This window comes from Pongo abelii, chromosome 8 (assembly GCF_028885655.2).
Source record: "Pongo abelii isolate AG06213 chromosome 8, NHGRI_mPonAbe1-v2.0_pri, whole genome shotgun sequence".
Taxonomy (NCBI): domain Eukaryota; kingdom Metazoa; phylum Chordata; class Mammalia; order Primates; family Hominidae; genus Pongo; species Pongo abelii.
Genome location: NC_071993.2, coordinates 1,365,401 through 1,381,171, shown reverse-complemented (window position 1 = coordinate 1,381,171; position 15,771 = coordinate 1,365,401). Strand labels below are relative to the sequence as shown.

Here is a 15,771-nt window from a genome sequence, read left to right as displayed (position 1 = left end):
ATAGAGCCAATAATAATGTAATTGTACATTTTAAAATAACTGAGTATAATTGGATTATTTGTAACACAAAGGATAAATCTTGAGGGGATGGATACCACATTTTCCATGATGTGATTGTTACGCATTGCACGCCTGTATCAAAACATCTCGTGTCCCATAAATAGATACACCTACTATGTACCCACAAAAATTAAAATTAAAAAATACTAGAAAGATTTTAACCAACAAAGAGAAAAAGAAATTAAACCATGAAAAAAAGGACACATTCCACCAATAGCTCAAATTTGGCTATGTGACTAGTTGATAGCACTGCTTTGAGCCCTATGTGTTGGAAGTGATGTTTTTACATGCACAGCTACTAGGAGCTCCTGTCACTGCCAGAGGCTCACTGCCACTTTCACAGAGAGATTACTTCCTACAAATTTGGGGACTTTGAGAAGGAAATTAGGAGTTGTATGTTTTCTTTTAACACAATTACCTCTTTAAAGAAACTCTCTCCAAATACGGTCATATTCTGAGGGACTGGGGGGTTAGACTTCAGCATGAATTCTTGGAGGACATCGTTCAGCCCATGACAATGAACGTGTGGCTCACACGGCATGCCACCTCCATTTTAACTGGACGCTTTCAGGACCAAACCCATGAATCATGTCCGTCTCTGAAATTGCCAGAAGAGATTCACCAAAAGAATCAAACCTTCTTGTGTTTTACAAAACGCAGTGCAGACCCAGAATCTCTTTAAAAGTTGCCTGAGCTTCCTGTGTTGTTCACAGGACGGGAGCTTGGAGATGGCGTTTTAAAGCCCATGTTTCTGAAAACCTGTGAGACGAACTCCTTGCCTTTCGTCCGCAATGTTACTCTTTCCTCCTGCCTGCGTGGAGGTTAATCATCCCCTTACTTCTCAGGGCATCCCACCTGTCCACACTGATTTGCTTTTGTGTTTAGATAGAAGTGCATCCATTTGAAAACATACCTGTATTCTGTTCGAATATACAGCTATGGAGAAAGTGGGTCAAGCCTGAGGGAGGCCATCTGTCAGAGCGTGTTTTGGCAAAAGGAAAACATGAGAAGGAAACTTGTAACAGAGGCTGAAGTATTGTAGCCTGAGGGCACCAAGAGAGTTCTGTGGACTCCAACTGTCAGCCCCCATCCCAGTTATATAACTATTCAGGAGTGCAGAGCTTTGCGAGATGTGGAATGGACGTGGTCCACAAAAGGGAAAGGCAGAACTGCAAACCTCACTTTCAATTTTTGAAATAAGGACAGACTCAAAGTGCTCGATTTATGTATTTTTAATAGCCTATCCTATGAAATATTTAGTGCTTTTTAGGAGGCAGAGTATTAGATCAAATTCTGGCCAGGCACGGTGGCTCACACCTGTAATCCCAGCACTTTGGGAGGGTGAGGCAGGCAGATTGCTTGAGCTCAGGAGTTTGAGACCAGCCTGGGCAACATGCCAAAACCCCGTCTCTACAAAAAATATAAAAATTAACCAGGCATGGTGGTGGGCACCAGCTATTCAGGAGGCTGGGGTGGGAGGATCGCTTGAGCCCAGGAGGTTGAGGCTGCAGTGAACCGAGATCACACCACTGCACTCCAGCCTGGGTGACAGAGTGAGACTGTGTCTCAAAAAAAAAAAAATCCAATTCTTAGACATCGTGGCAGTTATTTTATTATCATTTTTATTGAAACTTCCAGCCAATATGTTATTTCACATGAATGAGCTTCCAGATAACTGACATATCATCATGCACCAAAAGATGTTTTTAAGTTTTCATCATACTTGCTAAAAATTGCTTGATAAACTGTTTGTAAATGAAACAGGGTTTCAATCCACAAAGAGGACTCCAAAAACATGGATCTTTTCACAGTCCCTCAAATCATCGTGGGTAAACTGAGGCCTCAGAGACCACCAAGGCATGTGTGGTTGGGCCTGTGAGAAACAAACTCACTCGTCCAAACCCAAAGAATGGACTCAGAGACCCAGAGAACAGCGACAGTGAGACTTTTAATGATGGTCTTGCAAGATCAGGTGTCTGATGGGCAGGCACACCCAGCACAGTTTCAACAAGCAATTTATCCCCTAGTGCACAGGTCCCTCCCCCGGTCCCTCATAGGCTGAGCACTATGGGGTCACAGTCTTCCCAGACGTCACCTATTGGTTGTTGGGCAGTGGCTTTAGGTGTTTTCTTTAGGGTTGTCTTGCTGTACTTTATTGCAACCCACAACGCATTGCAATCCCAGTCAGCTCAGGGGCTCTTCAGGTATTTGACTTGTGACCTAAGTAGCTGGGCAGGCTAAAAAGAACAGACAAAACGAGCTATTTCGCAGGCTAGTAAACTTTCATCTTAGACTAAACTTCTTTGGTTCAGGTGAGGGCAACTAAGGTGGCAGGGGGGTGGGCCAAAAAAGCAGGTGTCGGCTATCCAAGCAAGGGCCTAGTATATCCTGTTTTTTCTGTAGTTTGCTGACCTAAGCCGATTTAAGGCACGTTGTCTTGGAAATGGACCACTGCATACATTATTTCCTTCAGGCCTGAGTCTCACATTTCTGATCCCAGCTTGCAGCTTTCTGGAGCTCTTGTTTGCCCCTCACTGGTTACTCCCCCTTCGCTTTACGTAGATGCAGAGGCTCTGCAAATCCAAAGTTGGCTCCGAAGGACTTTGTCTTTGAGACTGTAATTTTTCTTATTGCAATGTCTAAGGCTTTTTAATATATTTGAGCTTTCACATCTATAAAATAGGGGGAATAAAAAAGAAAACGGAAACCCAAAGTCCTGATAAGTAGAGGCATAAGCAGATATGCTTTCCCAGCAGAGATCTTCATTTAATATCTATCATCCTCAATTTTCTTCTTTATAGATTCAACAATTCTTTGAGGCTTCCTTTACATCATTTATTTTCTTGTCCAGTCATGATTTTTGTTTTTTAATTGTTTTTAATAATGGAAGTATAATTTACATATGGCAAAATGTACAAACCGCACACGTTACAGTCCAATGACAAATGCATGCACACACGTAGCACCTGCCCCATCTAAATACAGCATCTTTTCATTTCACCAGCAGAAGCCCACTTCCGCCTCTTCCCCACAATCTACAAGGACCCCTCAGAGACACTCATGCTCTGCTTTCTCCACGGAGTGCTGAAAGCCTCCTGGAACTTTATGTAAATGGAACCACACTGCATATTCCTTTTTATGCCCAGATGTTTTTGCTCAGCATAATGCTTTTGAAATCCATCTATATCATAATGTAAAATTTTTTGAAATCCATCTATATCATAATGTAAAATTTTAATATTTCACTCATTTTGTTTTGTTTTACTGAAGAGTAATTCATTGTATAAATGCACCACAATTAATGTATCCATTCTTCTCTTGATGGGCATTTGGGATATCTCCCGTTTTAAGCTGTGATGAATAGTTTGAATAAATATCCCTATGTGAGTCTTTTTGTGAACATATACGTTTCATTTATCTTGGTTAAATATCTAGAAGTGGAGGTGGTAATTTGTAGGAAAGGTGTGTATTTATTAACCAAGACATTTTCCAAAGTTTCTTGAAGTTATTATACCAAGGTATGAGCTCTGATTTTCCACATGGTTACTGACATTATTTTTTATTTATTTATTTATTTATTTTTGGGTCAGAGTCTCACTCTGTCTGTCGCCCATGCTGGAGTGCAGTGGCATGATCTCAGCTCACTGCAACCTCTGCCTCCTCGATTCAAGTGATTCTTGACCTTTAGCCTCCCAAGTAGCTGGGATTATAGGCACCCACCACCACACCCAGCTAATTTTTGTATTTTTTGTAGAGACGGGGTTTTACCATGTGGCCCAGGCTGGTCTTTTGGAGGTGCTTATTGGCTATTTGTATGTCTTTGTAGTGTCTTCCATAGTGAAGTTTCTGCTCAAGTATGTTGCCCACTTTTTTAAGTGGAGGTTTGTTATCCTTTATTATTAAGTTGCAAGAGTTTTTATATTCTGGATACAAAACAGTCATCTTGATTGTAAATATATCATCCCAATCTATCCATTCCTTTTAGCTTAATCAACAGTGTATTTCAATGAGCTAAATTTTTCCAATTTGATGAAAACTAATTTGTCATTTTTTTCTTTTGTAGTTAGTGCTTTCTATCTCCTAGCTAAGAAATCCTTCCCTACATGAAAATCATGAAAGTAATCTCTTCAATTTTCTTCTTAAAAATTTTATAGTTTTAGCTTTTTCATTTAGTTCTATGATCCATCTTGTGATCATTTTCACATGCGATGTGAGGTAGGGCTCAGGATCATTTTTTTCAATATGTTGTCTAGTTTCTTAGAACTATTTATTAAAAAGACTTTCTTCATCAACTTGCTTTGGTACCTTTGTTGAAAATCAATTGATCATACAGACTTGATTCTATTCCTAGACTTCCCTTTTTGTTCCACTGGTACTTATCTAGCCTTATGCCATTACTACATTGTATTTGTTCTGCAGTGTCAATATTGTTTCGACTATTCTGGGTCTTTTGCATTTCCATATAAACTTCAAAATTATCCTTCAATTTCAACAAGGGTGCTGATTGGGATCAAATCATATCTATAGATAAATTAGGGAACAGTTGATATTGTAACAATATTGAATCTTAGATTCTGTGAAAATGGCATATATTTCTATTTATTTAGGTCTTTTTAAACTTATTTTAGCAATAGTTTGTAAATGTGAGTGTAGAGGTTTGGCATGTCTTTTTTTTTCTTCAAATTATACCTAAGTATTTTATACCTTTTTGTCCTAAGAGTATTGTTTGTTAATTTAATTTTCCACTTTTTCATTACTGGTACATAGAAGCATGTAGACTTTTGTATATTGGAGTTCTGTCCTGTGACCTTGCTGAATTCACTTATTAGTTCTGGTAGTTGTTTTCATCTTTCCTTAGGAATTTCTACGTATATGATCATGCCATGAGGATAAAGTCAGTTCTACTTCCTTTCCAATCTCTGTGACTTTTATTTTCTTGCCTTATCACACTAAGACCTCTGTCCAATGTTGAATAGAAGTGGTGAAGGCAGACATCCCTGCCTTGTTCCCAATGCCACAAGGAAATCATTCACTCTTTCATCATTAAATATAATACTAGCTATAACTTTTGGATATGTCCTGTATCAATTTGAGGAAATTTTCTTCTAGTCCTTTGTGTATTGAGAATTTTCGTGAAGAATGGGTTTTTGTATCCATAGATAAATTAGGGGACAATTTATATTACAACAATATTGAATCTTGAATTCTTTGAAAATGGTGTATCTTTTTATTTATTTATCTTTAACTTATTTTAGCAATAGTTTGTAAATATGTGGAGGTTTGGCCTGTCTTTTTCAAATGTTTTTTCTGCATCTATTAAGATACTATTATTTTTCCCCCTTTATTATGTTAAGGTTGTGAATTACATTGATTGATTTTCAAACTGTAAACCAATCTTGCATTCTGGGATGAACCACACTGGTTCATGATACATTAACATTTTTATATAGGGATGAACTTGATTTGCTAATATTTTGTTAAAAACCCATCTGCTCGTGAGGACCATGGGTCCATAGGTTTTTTTCTTATAACACCATTGATTGGTTTTGGCTTTAGATTAACATTGGCATCATCAAATAATTTTGATAGTCGCCCCCCGCTTCCATTTTTGTAGAAAATTTTGCACAGAATTGGTAAAATTTCTTCTTTAAATATTTCTTGCAGTTCACCAGAGGGAGCTATCTGAGCCTAGTTTACATGTGAGGTGGTTTTTACTATGAATTAAATTTCCTTAATATATATTGCACTCTTCTGGTTTTCTGCTTCTCCATCAGTGAACTTCGACAGTGTGTGCCTTTCAAAGAATGTTCTCATTGCAACTATGTTTTTCACTGACTAGCATACAATAGTTTACATTATTCCCATATTCTTATTTAACGACTGCAGGAACTGTAGTAAGATCCTCTTATTTATTTCTAATTAGAAAACATGGAAGTTTTTTTTCCCTTTTCATGATTAATCTAACTTGAGATTTATCAAACCTATTCCAAGAGCCAATTTTTTTGTTTCATTAGGGTTTTTTCCCTATTGTTTTCCACTTCCTATTTTGACTCCTACTATTAATTTTAGTATTTTCTTCCTCTAACAACTTTAGTTTGATTTACTCTCTTTTTTTTTTCCTTTTTAGCTTCTGACAGTGGAAGCTTAGATAATGTTGGACATTTCTTCTTTTCATATATAAGCATAAATTTAGAGCTAAAATGTGTCTCTCAGCATTGCTTCAACTCTGTTTCACAAATTGTGTTATGTTATACTTTCATCATCACTGAGAATAAAGAGGCTTTAATTTTCCTGTGATTTCTCTTTTAACTCTTGGGTCACTTAAAATCGTGATATTTAATTTCTGAGTATATAGAGATTTTCCATATATCTTTTTGTTACATATATTTAACATAACTATATTGTGGCCAGAAAATACATTTTTATTATTTCAAACCTATAAAGTTTATTGAGACCTTTTTTATTTTGTAGTGTATAGTCCATCTCAGCAAATACTCTATACAGTGTTCTATAAATGTAATTTAGGTCAAGTTAGCTGTTAGCATTCTTCTAATTTTTTGTTCTATACAGCCTTTTTCTCACTACTTGTTCTATCAGTAACTAGGGGAGGAAGGTTAAGATCTCAAACTATCATTATGTATGTTTCTACCCTCCTTCATTTTGTTAGTTTTTTATTCATGTTGTTTAAAACTCTGTTGAGTGCATAAACACCAACAATTATTATATTATCCTGATGACTTGATCATTATGATGTCTTTCTTAATCCCTGGCAATATTTCATATTTTGAAAACTACTGTGTCTCTTGTTAACATAGCCATTCCATCTTTCTTAAAATAAGCATTTACATGATGTATCTTTTTCAATCATTGGACTTTTAACCTATCTACATTTTTATATTTGAAGTAGGTTTTTGTAGCAATCAAAAATATAAGTTTTGTTTTTTAAATACAATTTGAATATCTCTGCATTTTAATTGGAGTACTTACTCTATTTACATTTAATGTAATTACTGACATATTTGGATTTAAGTGTACCATATTGCTAATTTTTTTCTGTTTATTCTTTCTTTTATGTTTCTCCTTCTTTGCCTTTTTCAACAAACTGATCATTTTTAGTATTTTATTTTATCTTTTCTGTTGATTTTTTAGCTATACCTCTTTGTATTATTTTTAGTGACTGATCTAGAGATTAAAGCATGCATGTTTAACTTATCACAGCCAACTACCTCATGATCAAAGGAAGGAACTTACAACAGAATAATTATATTTACCCCATACCAAGGTGTGTGCTGCTCTTTTTATATATTTTCTAAATATACAATAAACATTACAGTACACTGTCATTATCTTGTATTTAAAGAGTTAATAGTCTTTTAGCAGAATTTAAATTTGTATTCTGTCATTCTCATTGCAATTGCTCTGTATGTAAGATGTCTTGTTTCTCTGGCTACTTTGAAAATACTTTCCCTATCTTTTGTTTTCAGGAATTTGGCTGTGCTGATTGGTACAGTCTTCCGCAGATTTATTCTATGTAAGTTTGATTGAGATATTTGGATCTGTGATTTGATGTGTCTTAAAAAATTGAAAACTTTTAAACTATTATTTAAAGTACATTTTCTACCTTAACAGTTTTTCCATTTTTTTCTTGAATTCCAATTATACGTAAGTTAGACTGCTTTATATTGTCCAACAGATCATTGAGTCTGTCACTTTTTTCACCTTTTCTATTTCTCCCTGTGCTTAGTTTTGATTATTTCTATTGATCTGCCTTCAAATTTACTGATATGTTTTGCAAAATGACATATCTAATGTGAAACCCATCCAGTAAATTTTTTCATTTCAAATGTTATGTTTTTGAGCTTGAGAATTTTTTTATTTATATAGTTTCCATTTCTTTACCAAGATTCCCCATCTACTTACTTATCATGTCCCCTTGATTTTTAAATTCTTAAAAATATTTCTAACATCTATTTAATGTCCTTATCTGCTAATTTCAGCATCATTAGATCTTTTTACTTCAACTATATTTTTTTCTGATGATAGGTCATATTCTCCTGTTGCTTCTCACTTCTAGCAATGTCATTACTATTACTATATCATTATTTGCTGGGCTTTGTGGATACCATGTTGTTCAGAATATGGATTTCACGGTGTTCCTGGAGTTTCTTCTAGCAGGTAGCTTATTACTGACCAAGGGTAGTTTATTACTGACCAATTTCTAGTTGAAATGATCAACTAGATCATTTCAAAGCTTGTTTTAAGTCTTTGTTAGCACATGTTCATGGCAGTTCTTAATCTAGGACTAGAGTATTCCTAGTCCTAAAACATGACCTTTTTACAATCCCAGCTAAATCCTAGCTCTTCAGTGATCTATGATTCCACCTGATCAGAATGCCAGACTTTCAGCATTGTGCCATCATTTGAATTTTCATTTAGCTCGCAGGTCCCCAGCTGCTGCTCTCTGTGAAATCTGAGTCTCTCCTTCTCATGCGGGGCTGAGTCTCAACCACATCCAGCAGTGGCCCCACCAGATCTCTGAAGCAGCTTCCTTCTGCCCTCAAATTCTAGTTGTCTCAGCACCACAAACTTTGGTTTTTGCCTTCTCAGCTTATCAGTGCTGCTGTGTTCTTCTTCAGGTCCACTTTTCTACTGCTGAAAAGAGCTTCCAGGTGGGAAGCTTGTGGAGCTGTGGGATGCACTCACATGCTTTCCTTTTCTCAGGAACAATGGTCATGCACTGCCTGGCATCCAAACTCTGAAAACGGTTGTTTCATAGACTTTGTCCAGTTTTGCTGTTGTTTACAATGAGACAGCTGGTGAACTGCAACTCCCTCAACCTGCCCAGAGGCTTGTGCATTCATGGCCAGCAATCCTTCCTTCCTGCCCTTTCTAGGACTGTGATGTGGGCTCAAGATCACTTCACACACTCCTGTATTCCCCAGGCTGGCTTTGGAGGAGGCTGTAATGCACTTACCATTTCCCTTCTTGGTTTCAATAGATCAGAAAGAATTTGGTAAGACAGAACTGAAAACTCACTGTGCCCCACTCTGCTAATGGTGTTGAGTCATGGTCCTTGGACCGGGAAGCGTAGAGAACTGGCTCTCCTTCTTCACGATGAGGGAATGTTCCTCTGCACCGTCTATCCCTGGGGCTTTCAGCCACCCCAGTAACTTGTTTATGAATACATCGTATGTGATTACTTCTGCAGAGAGGAGAGTCCATCTGATTTTTCTACGAAATATTAACCAGACCCTAAATTTAAATGCTTTTCATACTTGAATTAAAAACTATTTATTGCACTATTCTTCCTTTTGTGGCCCAAGAAACAAAGATGCTATTCTGATCTTAAAGATATGACAAATGAAACATAGAAGGTTAAATAAAATTTAACAAAGGCAAGGCAAGGAAGAAAAATCCAGAAAATTCAGCAGCCACTACAAGGATAAACTTTACTCAGGCAGAAAAAGACAGGAAGGTGAGGATCTCCTTAAGTAGCCTTTGCTCAGTGAGGAAGGCAGCTGCAGGCTGGAAGCCTGGGATGTGCTGAGGACCTTATAGATAGTCCTGGGCACATCCACTAACTTCTCAATGTCTCAGATTCTTTACAGAATAAATACATCAAGAAAGCTAAGACGTGTCCCGGTAATTATGCAGTGTGACTAATAACCAAGTAACCAGGTATCCTCAGTATGTGCGGTTATTTTGATTTTGCAAAGTACACTAACACCTAATACTTCAACCACATGTTCTTAAAGTCTGATAATTCATATCAAGCATTCTGGGGAAGGCCATGAATTCAGGGGACTCATGAATTCCTGATACTGCATGAAAAACTGCTGGCATATCCACATGTGCCTTTCAGGTAAAATAAGCCATCGCTTTTTTTTTTTTTTAATCATACTCAAGAAAAATCCTCACCCCAAGATGTTAACAAGAAACAATAAGTAAACTATTAACTCAGGACATTTTGTTTCTAAACAAGATGATTAGGAAATCTGAAAATACCTAAAAATTATTCCCGTGAGTATCTCTTTCCCTCAGCCCTGACAGTGTAGTAATTCTCCCAAACTGTCATAATATGAAAAACCGGCAATAACCTCAGAACCTCAGTGTTGCAGATGCCAACTGCACTTCATGGCTGCACATGGTTCCAGGCAAGGGCTTCTGTGCCCTCCAGATGCTCACCCAGATGCCCCCTAAAATACATAAAATTGCTTCACGTAAATGCCATTTATTGCACAGTGAGTAACAAGGTTTATAAAGCAAGTGTCCTAGAACTTTCAAGTCATACATTAAAAACAACCATCAGACCTTTCCTGAAAATGACTCTTGACTCTTAGACCAGGGCCGGCCCCGGGCCACTGCGTCCCCCAGGTCAGTTTCCAGCTGGTCCATATTCGATGATGGGAGCCCGAGCTCAAGAACCCAGGACATGAGCAGCTGAGGAGCGGGGAGTGCCCAGCCGACCCCTGACGTTTCTAGAGTAACACCTGGCCAGCCCGGCCCCCTCTTCTAGGCATTACCCAGAGGATGGGGAGGCGGCGGTAGCGTGGGGAGCCCTGTGATGCAGCTTCTCCCAGCACACACCAAAGGTCCAGAATTGAGGAAAAAAAAAAAGTATGGCATCCTTTTTTCATCAGAAGCTTGAGTAAAACCAGATTTCCAAAAGATGACAATGAGAAACATGCAAAAAATCGAATTAGCTGAATATCGGAGTTCCACTCATATTGAACTAATATAATATACATCAGATCCCAAACGGACAATGAGTTCCGAGGAAACCACAAAGAGAGGCCCTGACGTCAAAGAACTTCTGTTGTACTTTTTCTATATTAAAAATGTAATTCTTCACCTCTTTTCTAAGAACACTCTAAAGATGCGGTCTGCCCTTTCTTAGAAATAATTGCTTCTCTCCCAGAGCTTATGTTCCTTCATGGTGATTGCAGAGCATAGCTGGAATTTCAGGTGTACTTGTTAGCAATAAATAAGTGTTAGCAATTCTGCTGGCTTTCTGTTTCCTTTGCTTCAGTTTGGTTGCTCAAGCTGTCCCATGAAATCTGAAGTCCACTGCACTCGTGGAAAGAGAAGTTGGTTAGGCACAACTAGGAGCATCAGAGAAAATACAGGATGCCCAGTTACATTTGATTTTGTTTTGCCATTGTTTTTTACATATTTATTTTAATTTTAAAATGTTTATTTGACAAATAAAAGTTGAATATATTGGAAGTACAATGTGATGATTTGATATATACATTGGGTAATGATCACCACAAATTAATTAACACATCTGTAACCAGCCATAGTTACCACTGTGGGGGATAAGGATGCTTAAAATCCACTCTCTTATCTCCTTTCAAGTGGGCAATACATGTTATTAGCCAGAGTCCCCATGCTGCTCATTAAGACCCCAAAACTCATTCATCCTATCACTGGAAGTTTGTACCCTAGACCAACATCTCCTCACTCTCTCCCTTCTCCCGTCACCCCATGGACCCTGGCAGCCACCATGCTGCTCTCTGCTTCTACGAATTCAACTTTTTTAGATTCCACGTACGAGTGAGATCATGCGCTAGTATTTGTCTTTCTATGCCTGACATTTCACTTAGGATGAGGTCCTCCAGTTTCATACACACTGGTTGCAAATGGCAGGATTTCCCTTTTTTTAAGGCTGCCTAATCTGTTGCTTGGCTGTACAGCATTTCACTTATCCACTCATCCACTGAAGGACACTTGAGTTGCTTGCACCTCTAGGCTCTGGTGCACAATGTTGCCGAGGATATGAGGGTGCAGATCTCTCCTTGAGTTTCAATTATTTGGGCATTGACCTGCTGGCAGGCAGAACTGCTGGTTCCCCCATTTTACATTCCCAGAGGGCTCTCATTTCTCCATGTCCTCACCAACACATTATCTTCTGGCTTTGCTTTGTTTATGTAATAGCCGTCCTAATGGGTGTGAGGTGGTATTTCATTGTGGTTTGGATTTGCATTTCCCTAATGATTAGTGATGTTGATTACATTTCCATGTGCTTATTGACATTAGTGCATCTTCCTTGGAGAAATGTCTATTGAAGTCCTTCACCTTCCACTGAATTTCAGACAAACCATGAATAAGGTTTTTAAGTATATATGTGTGTGTGTGTATATATATATATACACAAATATATATTTATGTGTGTCCCACACAATGTTAGAAATGTGTATACACTAAATGTGTATACACTGAATGTGTATACACTAAAAAATTATCTATTGTTTATCTACAACTCAATTTAAACTGGATGTCCTGAATTTTTATTGGATAAATCTAGCAACATCAGAAAGTAAAAACTTTGATGGATCTAAAACAATCCTTAAATATCTTACAATTTTGCTAAAGTAAAGTCTGAAATAGTTTAGTGCATTTTTGTGAGGGTTTGGCTGTAGCCCTACTTTATTAAAAATGTAATTTCATCTTGAGATCCTCCAGACTAAATCATTTGAGCTTCACACTCTTAGTGTAACATTATTGGACTCCCTTAATGAAATTATAACTCAAGCAAGATATTTCATTCTCTGGTAGTAAATTAGCTTGGGCTGCGAGGGTTTAGGAGAGCAAACCCTTCCCTGGTTTATTCTAGTTTGGTAGAACAAAGAAGGCACAGGCATTTTATATTTGAGTTATTTATTGTTCTCTCTGTTGCCCATCCCTACTGGAAGCAACAGCTGTTAACAAGTTCCAGAATGAATTTCAATGGGAAAGCTCCTGGACTCTGGAAATCTTGGCTAAGGAGAAAACAGGCTCAGCCTCAAAAGAAAAAGAGCCAGTTTCAGGCTGGGTCTGGACGCCTGAAGGCCAAGGGCAGATGAAACCAGCAGTTCATGTTTTCTTGAGAAATCACACTGGAGGGGGTATACAGTGCCACGGTGGGGCACCTGTGGACAGCCGTCCTCATTACAGGGTGATGTAAACTCAGTGACCTCCTGGGAAATCCCATCCGCGGGTACCCACAGCTTCCAAAGCAGAGGGAAGAATCCCGCGTAGCAAAGTAGCCAATCCCACAGCCAGTGCCCTGGAACTTAGCAGGGACGCTAGGACATGCTTCTGTCGTGCTCTGCACCGTGTTGGATGAGCACCGTGTTGGATGAGCAACGCTGATTATTTCCACCTGGGGCGTCTTAATCAGTGCGGTCCAGGTTTGTAATGGTACATGTGAACCGTGCGGGCTGGAGGACATCTGGGAGCCAGGGGCTCCCTGTGCTGTGTCTCTGTTGGCGTCTCCTCTGCAGTGCAGTGAGTTCTGCGTGTGAACCAATACTCCCGAGTGCGATGGCTTAATTTAGGTGGTGGAAATCTCTAAAATAAGGAGCTTTTCTTTCGGATCCCTTTATTAGTCGTTTTTATTTCTCTCAATCATACCTCGAACCCACCATTCCTTAATCTCTCTATTGGTGAAATAAATTGCTGAGACCATGGGAGTGAAAAAGCAGGCTTTATTGGTGAGGAGTGGCATTTCCTGGCTGGATCTGTTTCCACAGCGGTGCTGCACTCAGAGTGGTGGGGACCCAGGAGGCAGGACCTGCTTGGCCTTTGCTCACCCGGCCACAGGCTTCAGGCAGAGGCAGTCCCTGGAATTCCAGCCACCGTGTTGAGGACGCTTGGCCGTTTCTGGGAGGACTGTGCGTGCTCTGCCCCACACCGCTAGCTCCCTCCTCCCCTCCTCTACTTCTGCCAAACGCCGGCTAAGTGACAGGTCCTTTATTTTTAATGCATGTCAAGCCCAGAAAGCAAATTCTGCACTAATAGGGAAAGATAGTCTTGGCTTTATTTGCACCATGCTCTTTTAATTGTGAGATTGTTTTACTCGTTTTAGCCCATCTCTGTGAAATGATCTCGACAGAAGGCTCTGCCCTACCCAGGATTTTGTAAAAAGATGCAAGGTCGTCACCCTGGAGGTAGCTGCTTAAAGTTTTAAGGGACACGGGCAAGATGAAGGGAGATGCCAAAATAAGAGAAGGAGAAAGAAGGAAATCGTAGAGTTTTAAATTGAGTGGAGAGAGGAATTTGATAAAATGCTGTCAGATATTCAACGAAAGACTGAACCAGAATGAAATGGCTGAAACCAAAGTGACCTTTCCACCTCCCTTGTCCAACCTTCAGTAATAAGAACTTATAAAAGCATTGAGTTTTTCCGAAACTCCATGTCAAAAGTGCATTTCCTGTTCTTTTCTTTCCAGATAAAGTGAACATATTGTCAACCTTCCTCGCTCCCTTCAAGCACCTGAGTCCTGGCACCACAAACACGGAGGATGAAGACACCCTCAGTAAGCAGCTTCCCTTCCCCGAAGTACACAAATGCCCCTGTATGCTGAGTGCAGGGGTCCCCGCTGTCCCCAAAACCTGAGATACCTGGGGTCATCTGGGAGGGTCTGTTTGGTCTTACCTGGAGAGACAGTATCTGCTCTCATTCCTCCACAGAACCCCCATCTTCCCTGCAATCCCACCTGCACCTTCAATTCTGTCCTCACCTGGAATCCTATCCTCACCTGTGGTCCCACCCGCACCTGGAATCTTACCCACATCTGCAGTCTCATCCTCACCTGTGGTCCCATTCTCATCTTCAGTCCCATCCTCACCTGGAATCCTATCCTCACCTGTGGTCCCACCCTCACCTGGAATCTTACCCACACCTGCAGTCTCATCCTCACCTGTGGTCCCATCCTCACCTAGCATCCCTTCCTTACCTAAAGGGCAGGAAAGTGTCAGTAATGTCTGTGGGACTGAGAAATTTTTCCAAGAAATTAACCAGTTTTCTTGGACTATTCTCTCCTCTCCTTCCTTTGTTTTTCCATCAAACCAGAAAGAACAATGGTCACGGTGTCTTAGAGCACGGTTTGTACAAGTATTTAACAAGGAAAGGGCTGGATGGGAGCCCCTCCTGTGCAAATATTTCTGGCACATGAAACTGGAAAGGGGCCAAGCAGTGTCCTCAGGATGGCACCAGGCTGGTTTAGGAAAGGGATCTGAGCGGCGTCTTGGGAGCAGACTGCGGGGGTGAGGATCCAGGAGTGTGTGGCTGCAGGAGCTGGCCTCTGGTTCACAGCAAATTGCCAGGCATTTAACAAAGAGGACAAGACATTCCACACCATGGGAACAGCTCCTCAAATTTTAACACCACCTGGCAGATGGCTCCTTTTTCTACCAGGAAGAGGTCAGCACACGCCTGTTGTCGTGGGACGGGGAGGAGCAGAGGTGACCCTGTGATTGCTGGTCACACCAACAAGAGGCAGTGGGAGGGGTCTGCAAGGGGAGCCGTGTACTTTGCCATCAGCCTGGGAAACAGCACTTCCCAGACAGCATAGTAATTAACCATAGTGGAAATGGAGGTTGTTCCGCAAAAGCAGCATCACAGCCTTTGAGTGTCAGGACCAGAGCGAAGGTCAGTGCCCTCTTTTGGACCCCTTCTCTTCTAGACCTGGAAGGAGGGGGTTAGGAGGAGGTTGTGCCGGCACTAGAAAGGGCTCGGCCCAGACTCTGTGCTCCCTCCCCAGCACAGCTTGAGACTCAAGCCAAACTTTGACACAGGTTTCTTCTGTTCTCTGGTGACCCAAATTGGAAAATTTCCAGATGAGTCCATTTATTGATCACTACTTCTGGAATCTGGGATAGAGAAAGTAAAAAGCACACACCAGGCACGTGCATGTGTGCGCACACACCCCAGGAGCACACACAAAC

At 40.0% G+C, this 15,771-nt stretch overlaps 1 protein-coding gene across 1 annotated transcript in view; it reads left to right on the top strand.

Moving 5' to 3' along the window:
- ADARB2 (adenosine deaminase RNA specific B2 (inactive)) overlaps window positions 1–15,771 on the top strand; it is a 535,334-nt gene that overhangs the window by 336,244 nt on the left and 183,319 nt on the right. The window contains exon 2 of the mRNA XM_024253699.2: window positions 14,274–14,360. Within this exon, the coding sequence (XP_024109467.2) occupies window positions 14,274–14,360 (87 nt within the window). The remainder of the gene's footprint in view (window positions 1–14,273; window positions 14,361–15,771) is intronic.